Below are 12,912 nucleotides of genomic sequence, written 5' to 3' on the forward strand. Positions count from 1 at the left end.
TCTACAATAGTAGATAAGTTTTTTTATTTTCCAAATTTTCTTTTAGTTACTTTTATAAATTTTTTAAAATTCTCTCCTGAGGATATGTTTTCTTTTGTTTTTAATTGGTTCTTCTAGATAGGAAGGGGGGGAGAGAAACATCAATCAGTTGCCTCCCCTATGCACCCCAAATGGGGATTGAACCCGCAACCTAGGTATGTGCCCTGACCAAGAATCGAACCTGCAACCTTTTGTTGTGCAGGCCGATGCTCTAACCAACTGAGCCAGCCAGCCAGGGCTCTAAATTTTGATAACAGCATTGGAAGCTTTACTACCATTTATTCCTGACATCCTGTAACAGTCAGGGCTACCCACTTTTTTAAGCCCATATACCATCAATTCCAAGTGACAGTTGTCTCTTTTCACATTGTGCTGTAACTAGAATGATCTTTACTTATAAAATTTTCTATTATTTTTCTCATTTTAGTGTCTTGAAAGAAGTGTCCTCTGGCTGGCATCTCTGGAGGAGTGTGAGAGCTGGAATCACGCCTTTCCTGAAGTGTTCTGCTCTGTTTTTTCACTACTTAAGTGGAGTTCCTGCCCCACCTGAAATTCAAGGTAACTGCTAATTTTTTTCCAAATGTAGGAAATACATGTACTCTTTTATTGTAGCAGGTTAGAATTAAGGTGACTTGCAAAATGAAAACAGATTAAAAGTTTAGAATATAGCTAATTGACTATGGTGATATACACAATTATAGAATAAAATGCATATTTTTAAGTCTGATTTTATTGGATCTCAGTAAATATGCTTTTTGTATGTATATTTACATGTTCAAAAATGTTCTAATTGTGCTCTTTTGTGTATTAAAATGTTGGGTTATAGCCCCGGCTGGTGTAAGCTCAGTGGGTTGAGCACCGCCAGCGAACCAAAGGGTCGCTGGTTCAATTCCCAATCAGGGCACATGCCCGGGTTGCGGGCCAGGTCCCCAGTGGGGGACACGTGAGGGGCAACCACACATTGATGTTTCTCTCCCTCTCTTTTCCTTCCCTTCCCCTCTCTCTAAATAAATAAATAAAATCTTTTTAAAAAATATTCAGTTATATTATTATTCATAAACTGGATTCTTTGGCTTTTAAAAAGTGAAAACCAATAGTTAGAAGGGGTGTTTTCTTTTTTAAGATTTCACTGATAAATTTTTTAGAAAGAGGGGAAGGAAGGGAGGGAAAGAGATAGAGAAACATCGATGTGAGAGAGAAACATTGATCAGTTGCCTCTCGAACAGACCCCGAGTGGGAACGAAACCCGCAGCCCAGGCCTGAGCCCTGACCGGGAGTCAAACTGGCGGCCTTTCACGCTGCAGCACGACACCCGACCCACTGCGCCACACCAGTCAGGGCTCAAGTGTTTAACTTGACACATGTAGCATCAAAGTTCAGAATATCCGTAATTGCACAGATTAAAATCTGATTTTAATGCAGGAATTCCTTTGCTATTGCACAGTCGTGTCCTATGTTCTGTTTTGATTCATTTCATAGAAGTAGTGTAGAATTAAAGTTCGCTGTCCCTCAGCAAAGGGCATGGGGTGCCTGCGTGTGCTCCTGTTCGCCCAAAGGTTATGGACTGGCGTCTCCATCAGCTGAGTGGCCCGGGCAGCATAGAGAATAATGTAGACCTTCTAGTCCTTTGCCGGGATGAGAGAATAAGTGTTTCGGCCCATCTCCCACGATGAAATCACCTTACATGTCTGTACTGCTTTACCCTTCTCCAGAACACTCACGTTGTTTCTGTCATTTAACGTCCCTGACTAGCCCTGTGCGGGGGACCGGGGAGGTGCACCATTTCGTAAGTGGTAAATCAGACTCCAGGGAACTGTAACGAGTTTGACAGTTTGATGTAGGGCCCCCTGACTCCACTCAGACTTGTGTCATTCCCTGTGACTCCCGTCCATGTGCCATCTGACCTTCCTACAAGTTATGTACCAGCAAGTGTGAATTCGTTCCTGTAGGCTCTGCTGTTGCTTACTCTGATGCGGTTCTCCTCTTAGTTGTTGAATGCGTTCCTCCTGCTTCTCTGTTTGCAGTTTCGGGAACGAGGCATTTTGAACATCTGTGTAACTATCTTTCCCTGCCAAGCAACCTCATTTCCCTGTTTCAAGAAAACAGTGAGATAACGAAAGTACTGATTGAGAGGTAATGATTATACCCTTTGTCTTCCTCACATTGAATGGAGTTATATGGAAACAAACTTTAGTTTATCACATACGTTGCAAAATTCTCAGTTAGTAAGCCTGGAAGACTTCAGTCCATGTAATTTAAACTGTAATGATTAGGCCTTCTTAGTTAAGGATTTGCCTTTGTGGTACGATTTTTGCCAAGCTAGTGAATAACATAAGCGGTATGGTGGTTCCTCAAAAAGTTAAACGAGCCTCACCATGTGACCCAGAAGTTCCACTTCTAGGTGTATATTGCAAAAGAACTGAGAGTAGGGACTCGGACGCACACTTGCAGCCCGTGGTCATAGCAGCACTGTCCACAATAGCGAAAAGGCGGAAGCAACCCAGTGTCTGTTAACGGATGGATGGCTGGACGGGATGTGGTGGACCCACACAGTGGAATGTGTTGTTCTGCCCTAAAGCAGAAGGAAATTCTGACATAACATGGATGAGCCTTGAAGGCATGCTAAGTAAAACAAGCCAGTCACAAAAGAACAAACATTGTATGTCTTTACTTACATGAGGAACTACGGTAGGCGAATTTACAGAGACGGAAAATGGAACGGCGACGGCCAGGGACTGGCGGAGGGCGGGTTGTGTTGAACAAGTGCGCTGCCCTGTTGACAAAGTTCTGGAAGTGGATGGTGTGCTGGTGGCCCGACAGTGTCAGTGTGCTTAATGCCACAAAACCACACGCTTAGAAAGGGCGAATTTTATGGCATGTATATTTTACTACAGTAAAAAAAATTGTTTTAGATTAAAGTGTTCTAGCTCTGGATAATAAGAGCTTTTCTTTAATTCAGACTGGTTTTTCCAGTATCCAAATTAGTGGGGTAATAGTGCATGCAGTCACAAATTTTAATATATTTAACATTCTTAACTTCTAGAAAATCATGGGTCATATTTTTGTGGTTTTATAAGTTGCAGACAAAATATGGTATTTCCCAAGCTTCTTTTGATTAGGTAAATATATTAAGCAAAGAAGTTTTTTTTATTTTTCTCTTACTAGATTTAAAGAGGAAAATAATTCTACTTCCAGCCCTTTCAAAGTAAAAAGTGTTTTTGTTTTGTTTTTTCCCAATTACATTAAAGCTGGTGTCAGAACAGTGAAGTTAAAAGATATCTAAACGGTGAAAGGGACGCTATCAGGTAAGTTAAAGACCATCACATCCGTGGTGGGGGCGGGGCCCAGGGAGGAAGCAGGGAGTGAGAGCTACACTTCCCTTCCCTCCACGACCTCCCAGGCCTCCAGCAGTTCTCCAGCAGTTCCACAAGGTGGGCCCTCCTGCCTTCCTGCTGTGTCCTCCTTAGTCTAATGCTGGCGAGAGTTTGCAAGAGTCAGAATGAGGAACAGAGATACCGGGCCTTGTTCTTGGCAGAGGAAGCAGATAACAAAATTATTCTATTTTGAAATGTTTGATCTTTAAAAGTGTGGGTCTTTTTAAAAATTTTTCTTAGCTTTATTTTTTTTTTGCTTTTATTATGAAAAGATTAAAAGTATCCAGAAGTTTAAAGGATAGCATAAAATGTTTCCACACACCTGTCACTCAGCTTCAGTACTTTTCAGATGATGGCCGGTCGGTTTGGGTGGTTTTCCCTCGCTCCCCTGTCGTTAGCACTATTCTGCATCTACAGTATGCACTACCAGGTGATAACAGATGTGTTTCTTTGATTAGTGTCTCGTTGGTGATCCACAAAAATCAGAGCGCTAAAGGAGATTATGTGTTTTATTCTTTGATTTTATACACGGTCTGTTCCAAATCCAGAGATGGTAACACCCCAATTTTATTAGGTTGAACCATATGAAATTACAATTGTTTTAAGTCAAACATGGTTGAATACCACCAATTTTATGTGGTTCAACCGTATCAGAACAACTTTGGGAACTTTAAAAAAAATTCTCAGGACGCTACCACCAATTCTAATTTCTCTAAAGTTGGGCTCTAAGCATGTCTGTCCCTTCCCCCCACCAAATTTTCCCCAAGAGATTCTAGTGTGAGAACTGCAGCCCAAGTAGCCCCCTCTTGCTTTCAGTCACCCCTGCCTCTACGTAGGTAAAGTAGGGGCCCATGCAGGGCAGGGGTGAGCCAGGAGAGTGGGGCCTCAAATACCAGTTGAACTCAGGTCTGAGTTTTATCTGAATTAACTGGGCCTGGTATGTCTAAATTACCTGGTCTCTGCTTCTCTCTTCCAACTCATTTGTCCCTTAACATCACCTTTGATGAGCACATCTTTTCTGTCCTCTCTCTCCGAGGTTCTGTGGTTGGGCTCTCCATTACAGGGTTGTTTGGGGAGAAGCCTGGGGATGAATATCCTTTTCTGTCCCTCCCCCGCTTCCTAGAGCTACCACATTTTCACTTAAAACAGGGCAGATTCTAAGTACTGTCTACTGTCCTGATCATTTATTCTGAGCTTTTCAAGTAAACATGTGAACCCCCAAAGTCCCTGTGTTCAATTTAAATATGAATTAAGTTTTTTACTGTGGCTCTCGCGTGGCTGTGGTAGCAGTCACTCCGATTCCGTCTGCCTTTATTCGTTTGACTACGGTGAGTTACCCTGTCACTGTTGGGATATGTTACCATATTAACTGGTTTTCTGTGTGTGTTTTTTTAAGCTATCCAAGAGAATCTAACAAACTAATAGGTCTTCCAGAGGATTACAGCAGCCTCATTAACCAAGCATCTAATTTCTCGTAAGTTTCCATATTAGAACATTGATCATTTCCTACCACTGGAAACACTCACTTCTCACACAGAATTTAAGGGATTTTGTTCATTGTTCTGTGTTGTTTGGGTGGGGAAATTGTAACATCAGTAGTCTCTATACTACCTAACTTGTAAAAGCATCATTCCACGTTTCAGAATAAGATATGGGGAAGTGGGAGATGGGGGAGCAAGTTTGGTTCATTAATGTTATCTAAATAACAGTTCAGCCCTGGCTGGTGTGGCTCAGTGGATTGAGCCCTGGCCTGCAAATTGAAAGGTCCTTGGTTCAGTTTCCAGTCAGGGCACATGCCTAGGTCGCAGGCCAGGTCCCCAGTTGAGGGCATGGAAGAGGCAACCACTCACTGATGTTTCTCTCCCTCTCTTTCTCCCTCCCTTCCCCTCTCTCTAAAAATAAAGTAAAAAGAAAATGTTAAATAAATAACAGTTTACACTACAGGGTGGGGCAAAAGTAGGTCTACAGTTGTTCATATGGAAAATAATACAATAATTAATAAGTAATAATACAAGAATAAACTTTTATGTACAAAGAACTGTAAGCCTACTTGCCCCACCCTGTTTAAAGTAACAAGAGCCCTTGGTCATTTTTAATACATTATGAAATATTTAACTTAGGAATAGCATAAAGAATAATCAGTAGTGTAAAAAATTAAGCGTTACCACCATGGCTGGGTGGCTCACTTGGTTGGACCATCGTCCCGTACACTTACGGGCTGCGAGTTTGATTCCAGGTCAGGGCACGTGCCTGGTTCGCAGATGCCATCCCCAGTCAGGGCACGTGGGGGAGGCAGTCGATTTGATCAGATATCACTGTTTTGATTCCCAGCTTCATCCACTCTGCTGTTGTTTCACTGTAAATGGTTCTTTATTTCATTAGTGTGTCCTTTGTTTCTGACTGGGTCTTTTTTATGCTGTTGAGGTCCTCACTAAGTTCCTTGAGCACCTTTATAACCAGTGTTTTGAACTCTGCATCTGATAGATTCCTTATCTCCATTTCATTTAGTTCTTTTCCAGGAATTTTGATCTGTTCTTTCATTTGGGCCATGTTTCTTTGTCTCCTCGTTTTGGCAGCCTCCCTGTGTTTGTTTCTATATATTAGATAGAGCTGCTTTGACTCCGTGTCTTGGTAGAGTGGCCTATTGTAGTAGGTGTCCTATAGGGTCCAGTGGCACAGCCTCCCCTATCACCCAAGCTGGGTACTCGAGGTATACCTTTCACATGGGCTGAGTCCACCTTCTTTTAGTTGAGCCTTGGTTGCTGTTGGCAGATCAATGGGAGGCATTTACCCAGGCCAGTCGGCTGCAGGGACTGGCTATGGCCACTTACTGCCAACCTCTGCCCTCCATGGAGGATCAGCTGTGCAGGGGTAGGATGGTGGTGCTCCTGCGTGGTCTGTAACTGTCCGCTGGGTGAGCTGCCCCTGGGTTTTTCCAGGTGGTGCGGGCCAGGGTCAGCCCCCACCTGTATTTTGCCCGGGGCCATCCTGCCTGAGCTATAAAACAATCTGAGATGGTTGCTCCTTGTGCTGGGTTTTGGAGGTTCCTGGGCAAAGCCAAGCTGTGAATCTAGGCTGGCTGCTGCTAATGAGGGGCTTTGAGGCTCACTGAGGCCAGTGACACCTGAGCCAAGACTAACCATTCATATGGAAAAGCAGTTGGATGGGCCTATAAATTGGGTGGGGTAGAGTCTCTGGAGATCTCCAAGGCTGGTCAAACAGTGTTAGCCAGGTTGATGGAGTCTCGGATATGGCACCAGCTTGCCTGCTCTATTGGGAGGGAGGATTTAGAAAAGGGACATTGGCCTTTGCTCGCCTGGGTGCAAGAGACTTCAGTTCCTCCCTCTAGGCCACTGGCGCCTGTTAAGCTGCTACCCAGCTCTGGAGCTCAGAGGGAGTGAGTCTGAATAAGTGAGTCTGTGTGGGTTCTTTATGAGGAACTACTTGGGGCTCCAGAATTTTCTTCCAGTGACTCAGTCCCCACAGGTTTTTGCAGCCAGGAGTTGTAGGGACTTATCTACCTGGCACTGGAACCCTGGGCTGGGGGGCCTGGTGTGGGGCTGGGACTCCTTGCTCCCAAGATATATCCCTCCGAAATTTTTATCCACCACACATAGGTGTGGGACCAGACTGTACCGTGTCTGCGCTCCTCCTACCAGTGTAGATGGATGTGGTTTCTGTAATTCCATAGTTGTCAGGCTTCCATTCAACTCAATTTCTGATGGTTCTGAGTGATGATTCTTTTGTAGTTTAGTTGTAATTTTGATGTGGTGGGCCATGTCTGCCTCTGCTGCCATCTTGACCAGAGGGAGCAAAAAATTTTTTCCAGTGTTTTGTTTTGTTTTGTTTAAGACTTTATTATTTTTCATGTTTTTAGAAGGGAAGGGAGGAAGAAAGAGAGGGAGAGAAACATCGATGTGCAAGAGAAACATCAATAGGTTGCCTCTTGAATGCCCCCACCTGGGGACCTGGCCTACAACCCAGGCATGATCCCTGACCGCGAATCAAACTGGTGAATTACTGGTTCACAGGCCGGCACTCAGTCCCCTGAGCCGCACAAACCAGGGCCACAGTGGTTTTACTGTCAGCTCTTCGGCCCCTCTTTTGTACAGCGATGACGTGTGTGTGTTTTTGTTGTTCCCTGGAGGTGCCCCAAGTCAGGCGGTGATAAGAGCAGAGCCCCGACCCTGTGCCTCGTGTGTGGAGCCTTGTTGTGCTCCCAGAGCTACTGCTGTCAGACTGAACTGGAAGGCGAGGACGTGGGAGCTTGCACGGCTCACACCTACTCCTGCGGCTCTGGAGTGGGCATCTTCCTGAGGTAAGGCCCTGGGGGGAGCCTGTGGGCTCTGCACTTGCTGCGCTGTGTGCCTGCCAGAGGGCAGCACGAAACACGACTCTGTTGCAAAGAGCGCCGAAGCCGCTGTTCTCGTGTGTTTCAGTTCATCTGAAGGACACGAGGAGCCTCGTCACGTGTCTCAGATCTGGCTCGTGCTAATTCTTGGCTGGTCCTTGCCTTACCGTCATTTCTGCCCCTGAGAGAGTTCTCGCCTGCTTTCCTCAGGCCTCATTCTAATGTGAGACTCCAGTTGTCTGACAGGTTTTCTACCCACATTAGTCACAGTTACTCCTTTTGCTGCGTCTTTATGGTTTGGGATTCGTACGCGTGCCACAGCCTACAACAGGTACTTCTCGTGGACGCTGTGTCCTGGGCACCGAGAGCACAGCAGTGAGCGAAGCAGACCAGAGTGTCTGCCTTCCTGGAGCTCATTTCCTAGTGAGCGAGGTAGAAAGTCAGCCAGGCCGATCAGAATTTAGAAAGTGCTGTGTGCCGGGAGGGGGATAGGGAATGGCGTGGGGGGGGGGGGGGGTGAACTTCAGGTAGGAAACCAGGAAGGGTTCCCTGGAAAAGTGACTTTTGAAGAAAGGCCTGAACAAGTAGGGAGAGCATTCTAGAAAGGGAGCTGCAAGTGCAAAATCACTAGGGGCCGTGCCTACCGTGTTTAGGAAACAGCAAGGAGGCTGGTGTCGCTGGGGTGGAGTCGTGAGGGTGCCCGGCACACCCTAGAGCTGACTCCAAGGGAGACAGGGACCACTTCGGGGTTCGAAGGAGAGAAGTGACACGTGTCTGTGCTCCTCTGGGACGTAGACCGTCTGCATGTCTTGGTCATCTCAGTACCCCGGGGCCTGACTGACCTCTCAGGGCCCAGGGGACATGTTTTCAAATAGCCCCTGGGGAAAACGTGTGAGCAGCGTCTGCCCGGACCTGGCACATTTCTTCTGGTCGTGTAGTGTTGCTCTGGGTTCCAGGTCAACCTGGTTCACGGTGTTTGTGTACCGTTTTATAGTGAAAGAGTTCCTCATAGTAGTGGTTGAAACACCAGCAACTGTTTTATGTTCAGAAGTTAACTTCCTCACACTTAACAATTTTTTAAATGCTACTATTATGTGAGCTGTTGATTCCTAATTCACAATGTTCCTCTTCCTCCCTGTATCAGTTCATTTATTTTTGTAAGAATTCAGTCCATTTGAAGCTGGCTCCAGACCTGGGTTGTAATGTATAATGTGTCACTGGTCTCTCTACAGAGTACGGGAATGTCAGGTGCTGTTTTTAGCCGGCAAAACCAAAGGCTGTTTTTATTCTCCTCCGTACCTCGATGACTATGGGGAGACCGACCAGGGACTCAGGTAAGGGCCCGCGCTGGGCTGGCCCACTGGGCCTCCGGAGCCTTCGGTACGTGGTGAACGTGGAGAGCCGTGTGGTGCTGAGGCCGGCCTGCTCCCAGCCTGGGCGGCTCGGGGCTCCTGTTCTGGCAGAGGTGGCTGGTGTCTGTGGATTCTTTCAAGGAGGGCATGCTGGCTGCATGCTTGGCATTCCCTTTCCCAGCCTCCAGAGCATCACGAGGGCCACCGACCAGATAAGGGGCGAGAACAGGACACAGTGCACCTTCTTTCCACTTCTCACCCCAAAGAACCAGAGCTGTTTGAACTGCACGCGGCACCCACAGCATCAGAGCACTGCAGGGAGAGCCCATTGGAACCGTGTGGCTTTGTGTGGGGAGGCCCAGTGTTCTCCGAGTGGTCTAAGAGAGCGAGTCTCTATTGATACGAAATGAGCTTGTTACGGAAGAGCCTGTGGGACAAAGATTTAGGACTTACAGAGCAATACACCAGTATCGGAGGCTCAGTCACGTCTGTGGTAACTTCTATCATTGTGTAAAGCAAATGCTAATAGCAGTTCTCTCTAGTACTATTACAGAACTCGTTAGACCACCTGTTGGTGCCCAAAGAAGGTAAAAGTCTTAACTCTGCTCTAACCATCAGCCTTGAGGAGCAGAAGTTCACGGCCTGGAAACAGAGGCAGAATAAGTAAATGGGATGCCCCAGGTGCTTGGCTGCAAGGTTATAGAGGTGCATGCTTCCTGGTGATGGTTCTTCCTATTCTCTAAGGCGTGTGGCCTCTTAGGGCGAGCCTCGGTTAGCGAGTGGGAGGGTTGTGCGCTGCGAACTGGGAGTAAAGGCCCCAGATACGAACTCACCAAGCCTGTGCTCTGGGTACATTAACGCCAGATGTTACTCGCATTTGCCTGCTTTGCTTGGACTTTGTGGCTGAAAGACAGCACTCTGAGGAACATGCGTACCCCTGTAATTTCCCCTCCATCCTCTCCCCGGCCCCCTCCCTTCTTGTTTTACATCTACTCAACAACATGGACGATGAATCAGTAGTTTTAGCCTCTCGACTCAGACCCCCCGGCTCAGCAGCCCCCCTTACTCCCTCACCCCAGTCTGAGGAAGTCCAGCTCGTGTGCATTTTCCTCCTCTTTTCAGCCTGTAACTCCCCTTCAGCTCTTCCTAGCAAACCTTCAAAGCTAATGTCTTAATAAACACAGTCACCTGCCAAACACATCTTGCAGATGTAAGACCGATAACCTGGAACTTTCCCTAGTCCAGGAAAGGCTGGGATGTAATAGATGAGTAAGCGGAATGCACCCAGAGTGACATCTGTCTTCTTTCTAGACGGGGAAATCCTTTACATTTGTGCAAAGAGCGGTTCAAGAAGATTCAGAAGCTCTGGCACCAGCACAGTATCACGGAGGAAATCGGACACGCGCAGGAAGCAAATCAGACGTTGGTTGGTGTTGACTGGCAACATTTGTAATCACTGCGCTACCAAAAACATCACCTTGGATTTTTGTACCTTAGCAGCTTTTCAGGAAGGAGAATAGGAAATAAGTTCTACTGGACTTGGAGATAAATTCTTTAGTTAAGCTTTTCTTCCCAGTTTTATTTTTATAGTCTCTGGCTCCATGGGCTGATGAAAATCATCTTCCGTCAGCGTATCGTCTTGCACCGTTTGCTGTACCCCTCAAACGTAGCTTCTCGCGAGGAGCTTCTCTTCCTAAGCTGGACACAGCCCCGCTGTGAGCATCTGACCCCCCGTAGTCTGGGCCGTGCCACACCGCTGACCGTAGGGCGCTTGGCCCGAAGCTGACCCACCGGCAGGAGGAAACCCTCTCTAACGGGTGGGGTCGCATTTCCCGGTCCCCCTCAGTGATTTGCAACGTGGACTGGGTCGGTGTCCCCTCCCCTGATAGGACCCCACCTCCAAGAGCAAAGCAGTGGGTGTGGAAGCAGCATTGCCTCGTCTGCGTCCGCTGAGAGAGGACTGGGGGTGCTCGTGCCTGAGGAACAGCTGGGCAGAGGGAAGAAGGTTGTTTCTCCGAGTGCTGGGTAGTTTTCGGAGCTGTGGAAAGTTGGATTTTTTTCTTTTCTTTTTTCTTTTGGCAAGACTGCTGGCTTTGAGAGAAAAAACTCATTTTAAAGGGCTTTTTGAAAACTTACAGAGTATCCTAATTTTTCAGATGATATATTCTCTTATTTCTAAGACTAAATGGAAAAGTTTATGCATCTAGAATCAACCTCTAGCAAAAAAAAAACAAGACAAAACTGTGTTTTGAGGCTCCCATAACCCCATCCCCGTTCGCCTTTCTTGGAATAGATGGATTGCTGTGTGCCTGCTGGCTCACTCAGTGCGTTCCTGGGACAGCCTGCGCGCCCGGGCTTTTTATTCTTTTTAAACATTATTGTTTTTACTAGGATTACAACTATTGGATTCTAACTACTAGATTGTATCTGTCACACACCACACGGCCGCTCGGGTCCGAGGCACTGCGCTGAGAGCTTGAACGCGCCCAGAGAGTGATGGCAGATTCGGCAGAGGAGTAACTTCAGTCTCAGAGCCGGGCTAAAGGACAAATGAATCATGAGAGGCTCTTGGATTTTTTTCAGCCAATGCAACTAACCCTTTCACTCCGTTTTCTTTGAGCCGCATCTGAAAGTGCCATCGCACTCAGCTTTGTACACTCAGCGGTGTGCCCGGAAGGAAGATTAGAGACCCAGGGCTCAGGCTACAATGAACGGGGTGCAGACGCTGCGTTCACCGTTTCCTCTGCAGCGTGGTTTTCTGAAAGGACGCCCCTCGCCCTTCTTGCTTGGGACTGGCTCACCCAGCTGAGAGGTGTTTCTCACCCAACAGGAAGAGAATCCAAATCAGAACGCAGTGCTCGCCCCCTTTTTCTGGCCTTTTCTCCATCGGTAAGATCTGGTGGTCTGGGCTGTGGATGGCATAATTATGTTAAAGTCACATCCCTGTTCCTTTCGCTTTTAATTCCAGCTTCTTTTGGTTTTTCTCAATAATGTCACCAAGATTAAATTTAAAGTGATAAAGACCATGTCTCCCCCTCGTAAAGGGACCGTGAACATTTTCATCAAGTCAACCATTTTGCAGCTATCAGGACTGACATCACAGAAGTCTGTTGTTAGCAGAGGGTGTCCCTGCCTTCCATTCTCTGAAAATGTCAGGGTCTGAGAGAAGATAAATTTAGAAGATGAAATAATGTTTGCACCATTAAGCTAATTGTCTTCCCTACCTAAGGAATCATCTTAACGACCTTTATGAATTGTTTCCGCATGTATTATGTTGATTGTGGAAATGTTGATGTAACATGCTTTCCATATCAGGGAAAATCATGTCTGTTTAATAAATTGGCTATAACTACTATCTGTGGAAAACCTGTACAATTTGGGATGTATCATATGTAAAGAGTTTAAAGATATCCAAATAAATGCTTTAGGTGATGGCATTACTTTGGGTCTGTCTGCGTTTTCTTTCTGGTTTTGTTTCACACACTTAAATACTAGCAAGTGTTCCCCGTGTCACCTTGCTACAGATAAAGTGGGACATCTGTACTAGCTTTAAATTTAAGGTGCTTATATTATTAGTGTCAGGTATGGCCATTAGCCAAGCGATCTTGACCTTCCCATAGAAAGCTTGATCATCATTTCAGCTGATTAAGTTTTATCTTCATTGGTGGTGACAGCTTGTGACCTTTCTGAACCATTCTGGACCTCGGGCCACTGGGGAAACGGGGCACTTGGACTCCCTCACAGCTCCAAGGCCTGTCCCCAGGTTTAAACTCTAATTGCTCACTTTTGCCTGACC

General features: G+C 46.4%; 1 protein-coding gene across 5 annotated transcripts in view; it reads left to right on the forward strand.

The window, feature by feature from the left end:
* The window catches only part of UBR2 (ubiquitin protein ligase E3 component n-recognin 2), a 95,624-nt gene extending 83,068 nt beyond the window's left edge, over positions 1–12,556 (forward strand). For 4 of the 5 annotated variants that reach the window (XM_053914194.2, XM_053914193.2, XM_053914197.2 and 1 more), the window contains exons 41-47: positions 467–597; positions 2,064–2,172; positions 3,288–3,344; positions 4,810–4,887; positions 7,561–7,731; positions 8,997–9,098; positions 10,428–12,556. In XM_053914194.2, coding sequence (XP_053770169.1) covers positions 467–597; positions 2,064–2,172; positions 3,288–3,344; positions 4,810–4,887; positions 7,561–7,731; positions 8,997–9,098; positions 10,428–10,569 — 790 coding nt within the window. In that variant the 3' untranslated portion in view covers positions 10,570–12,556. Of the gene's footprint in view, positions 1–466; positions 598–2,063; positions 2,173–3,287; positions 3,345–4,809; positions 4,888–7,560; positions 7,732–8,996; positions 9,099–9,658; positions 9,780–10,427 lie in introns of all 5 variants that reach the window. The other variant, XR_008425592.2, reaches the window with a different exon arrangement.
* Positions 12,557–12,912: the final 356 nt, after the last annotated feature.

The sequence above is a fragment of the Desmodus rotundus genome, chromosome 11 (assembly GCF_022682495.2).
Source record: "Desmodus rotundus isolate HL8 chromosome 11, HLdesRot8A.1, whole genome shotgun sequence".
Taxonomy (NCBI): Eukaryota; Metazoa; Chordata; class Mammalia; order Chiroptera; family Phyllostomidae; genus Desmodus; species Desmodus rotundus.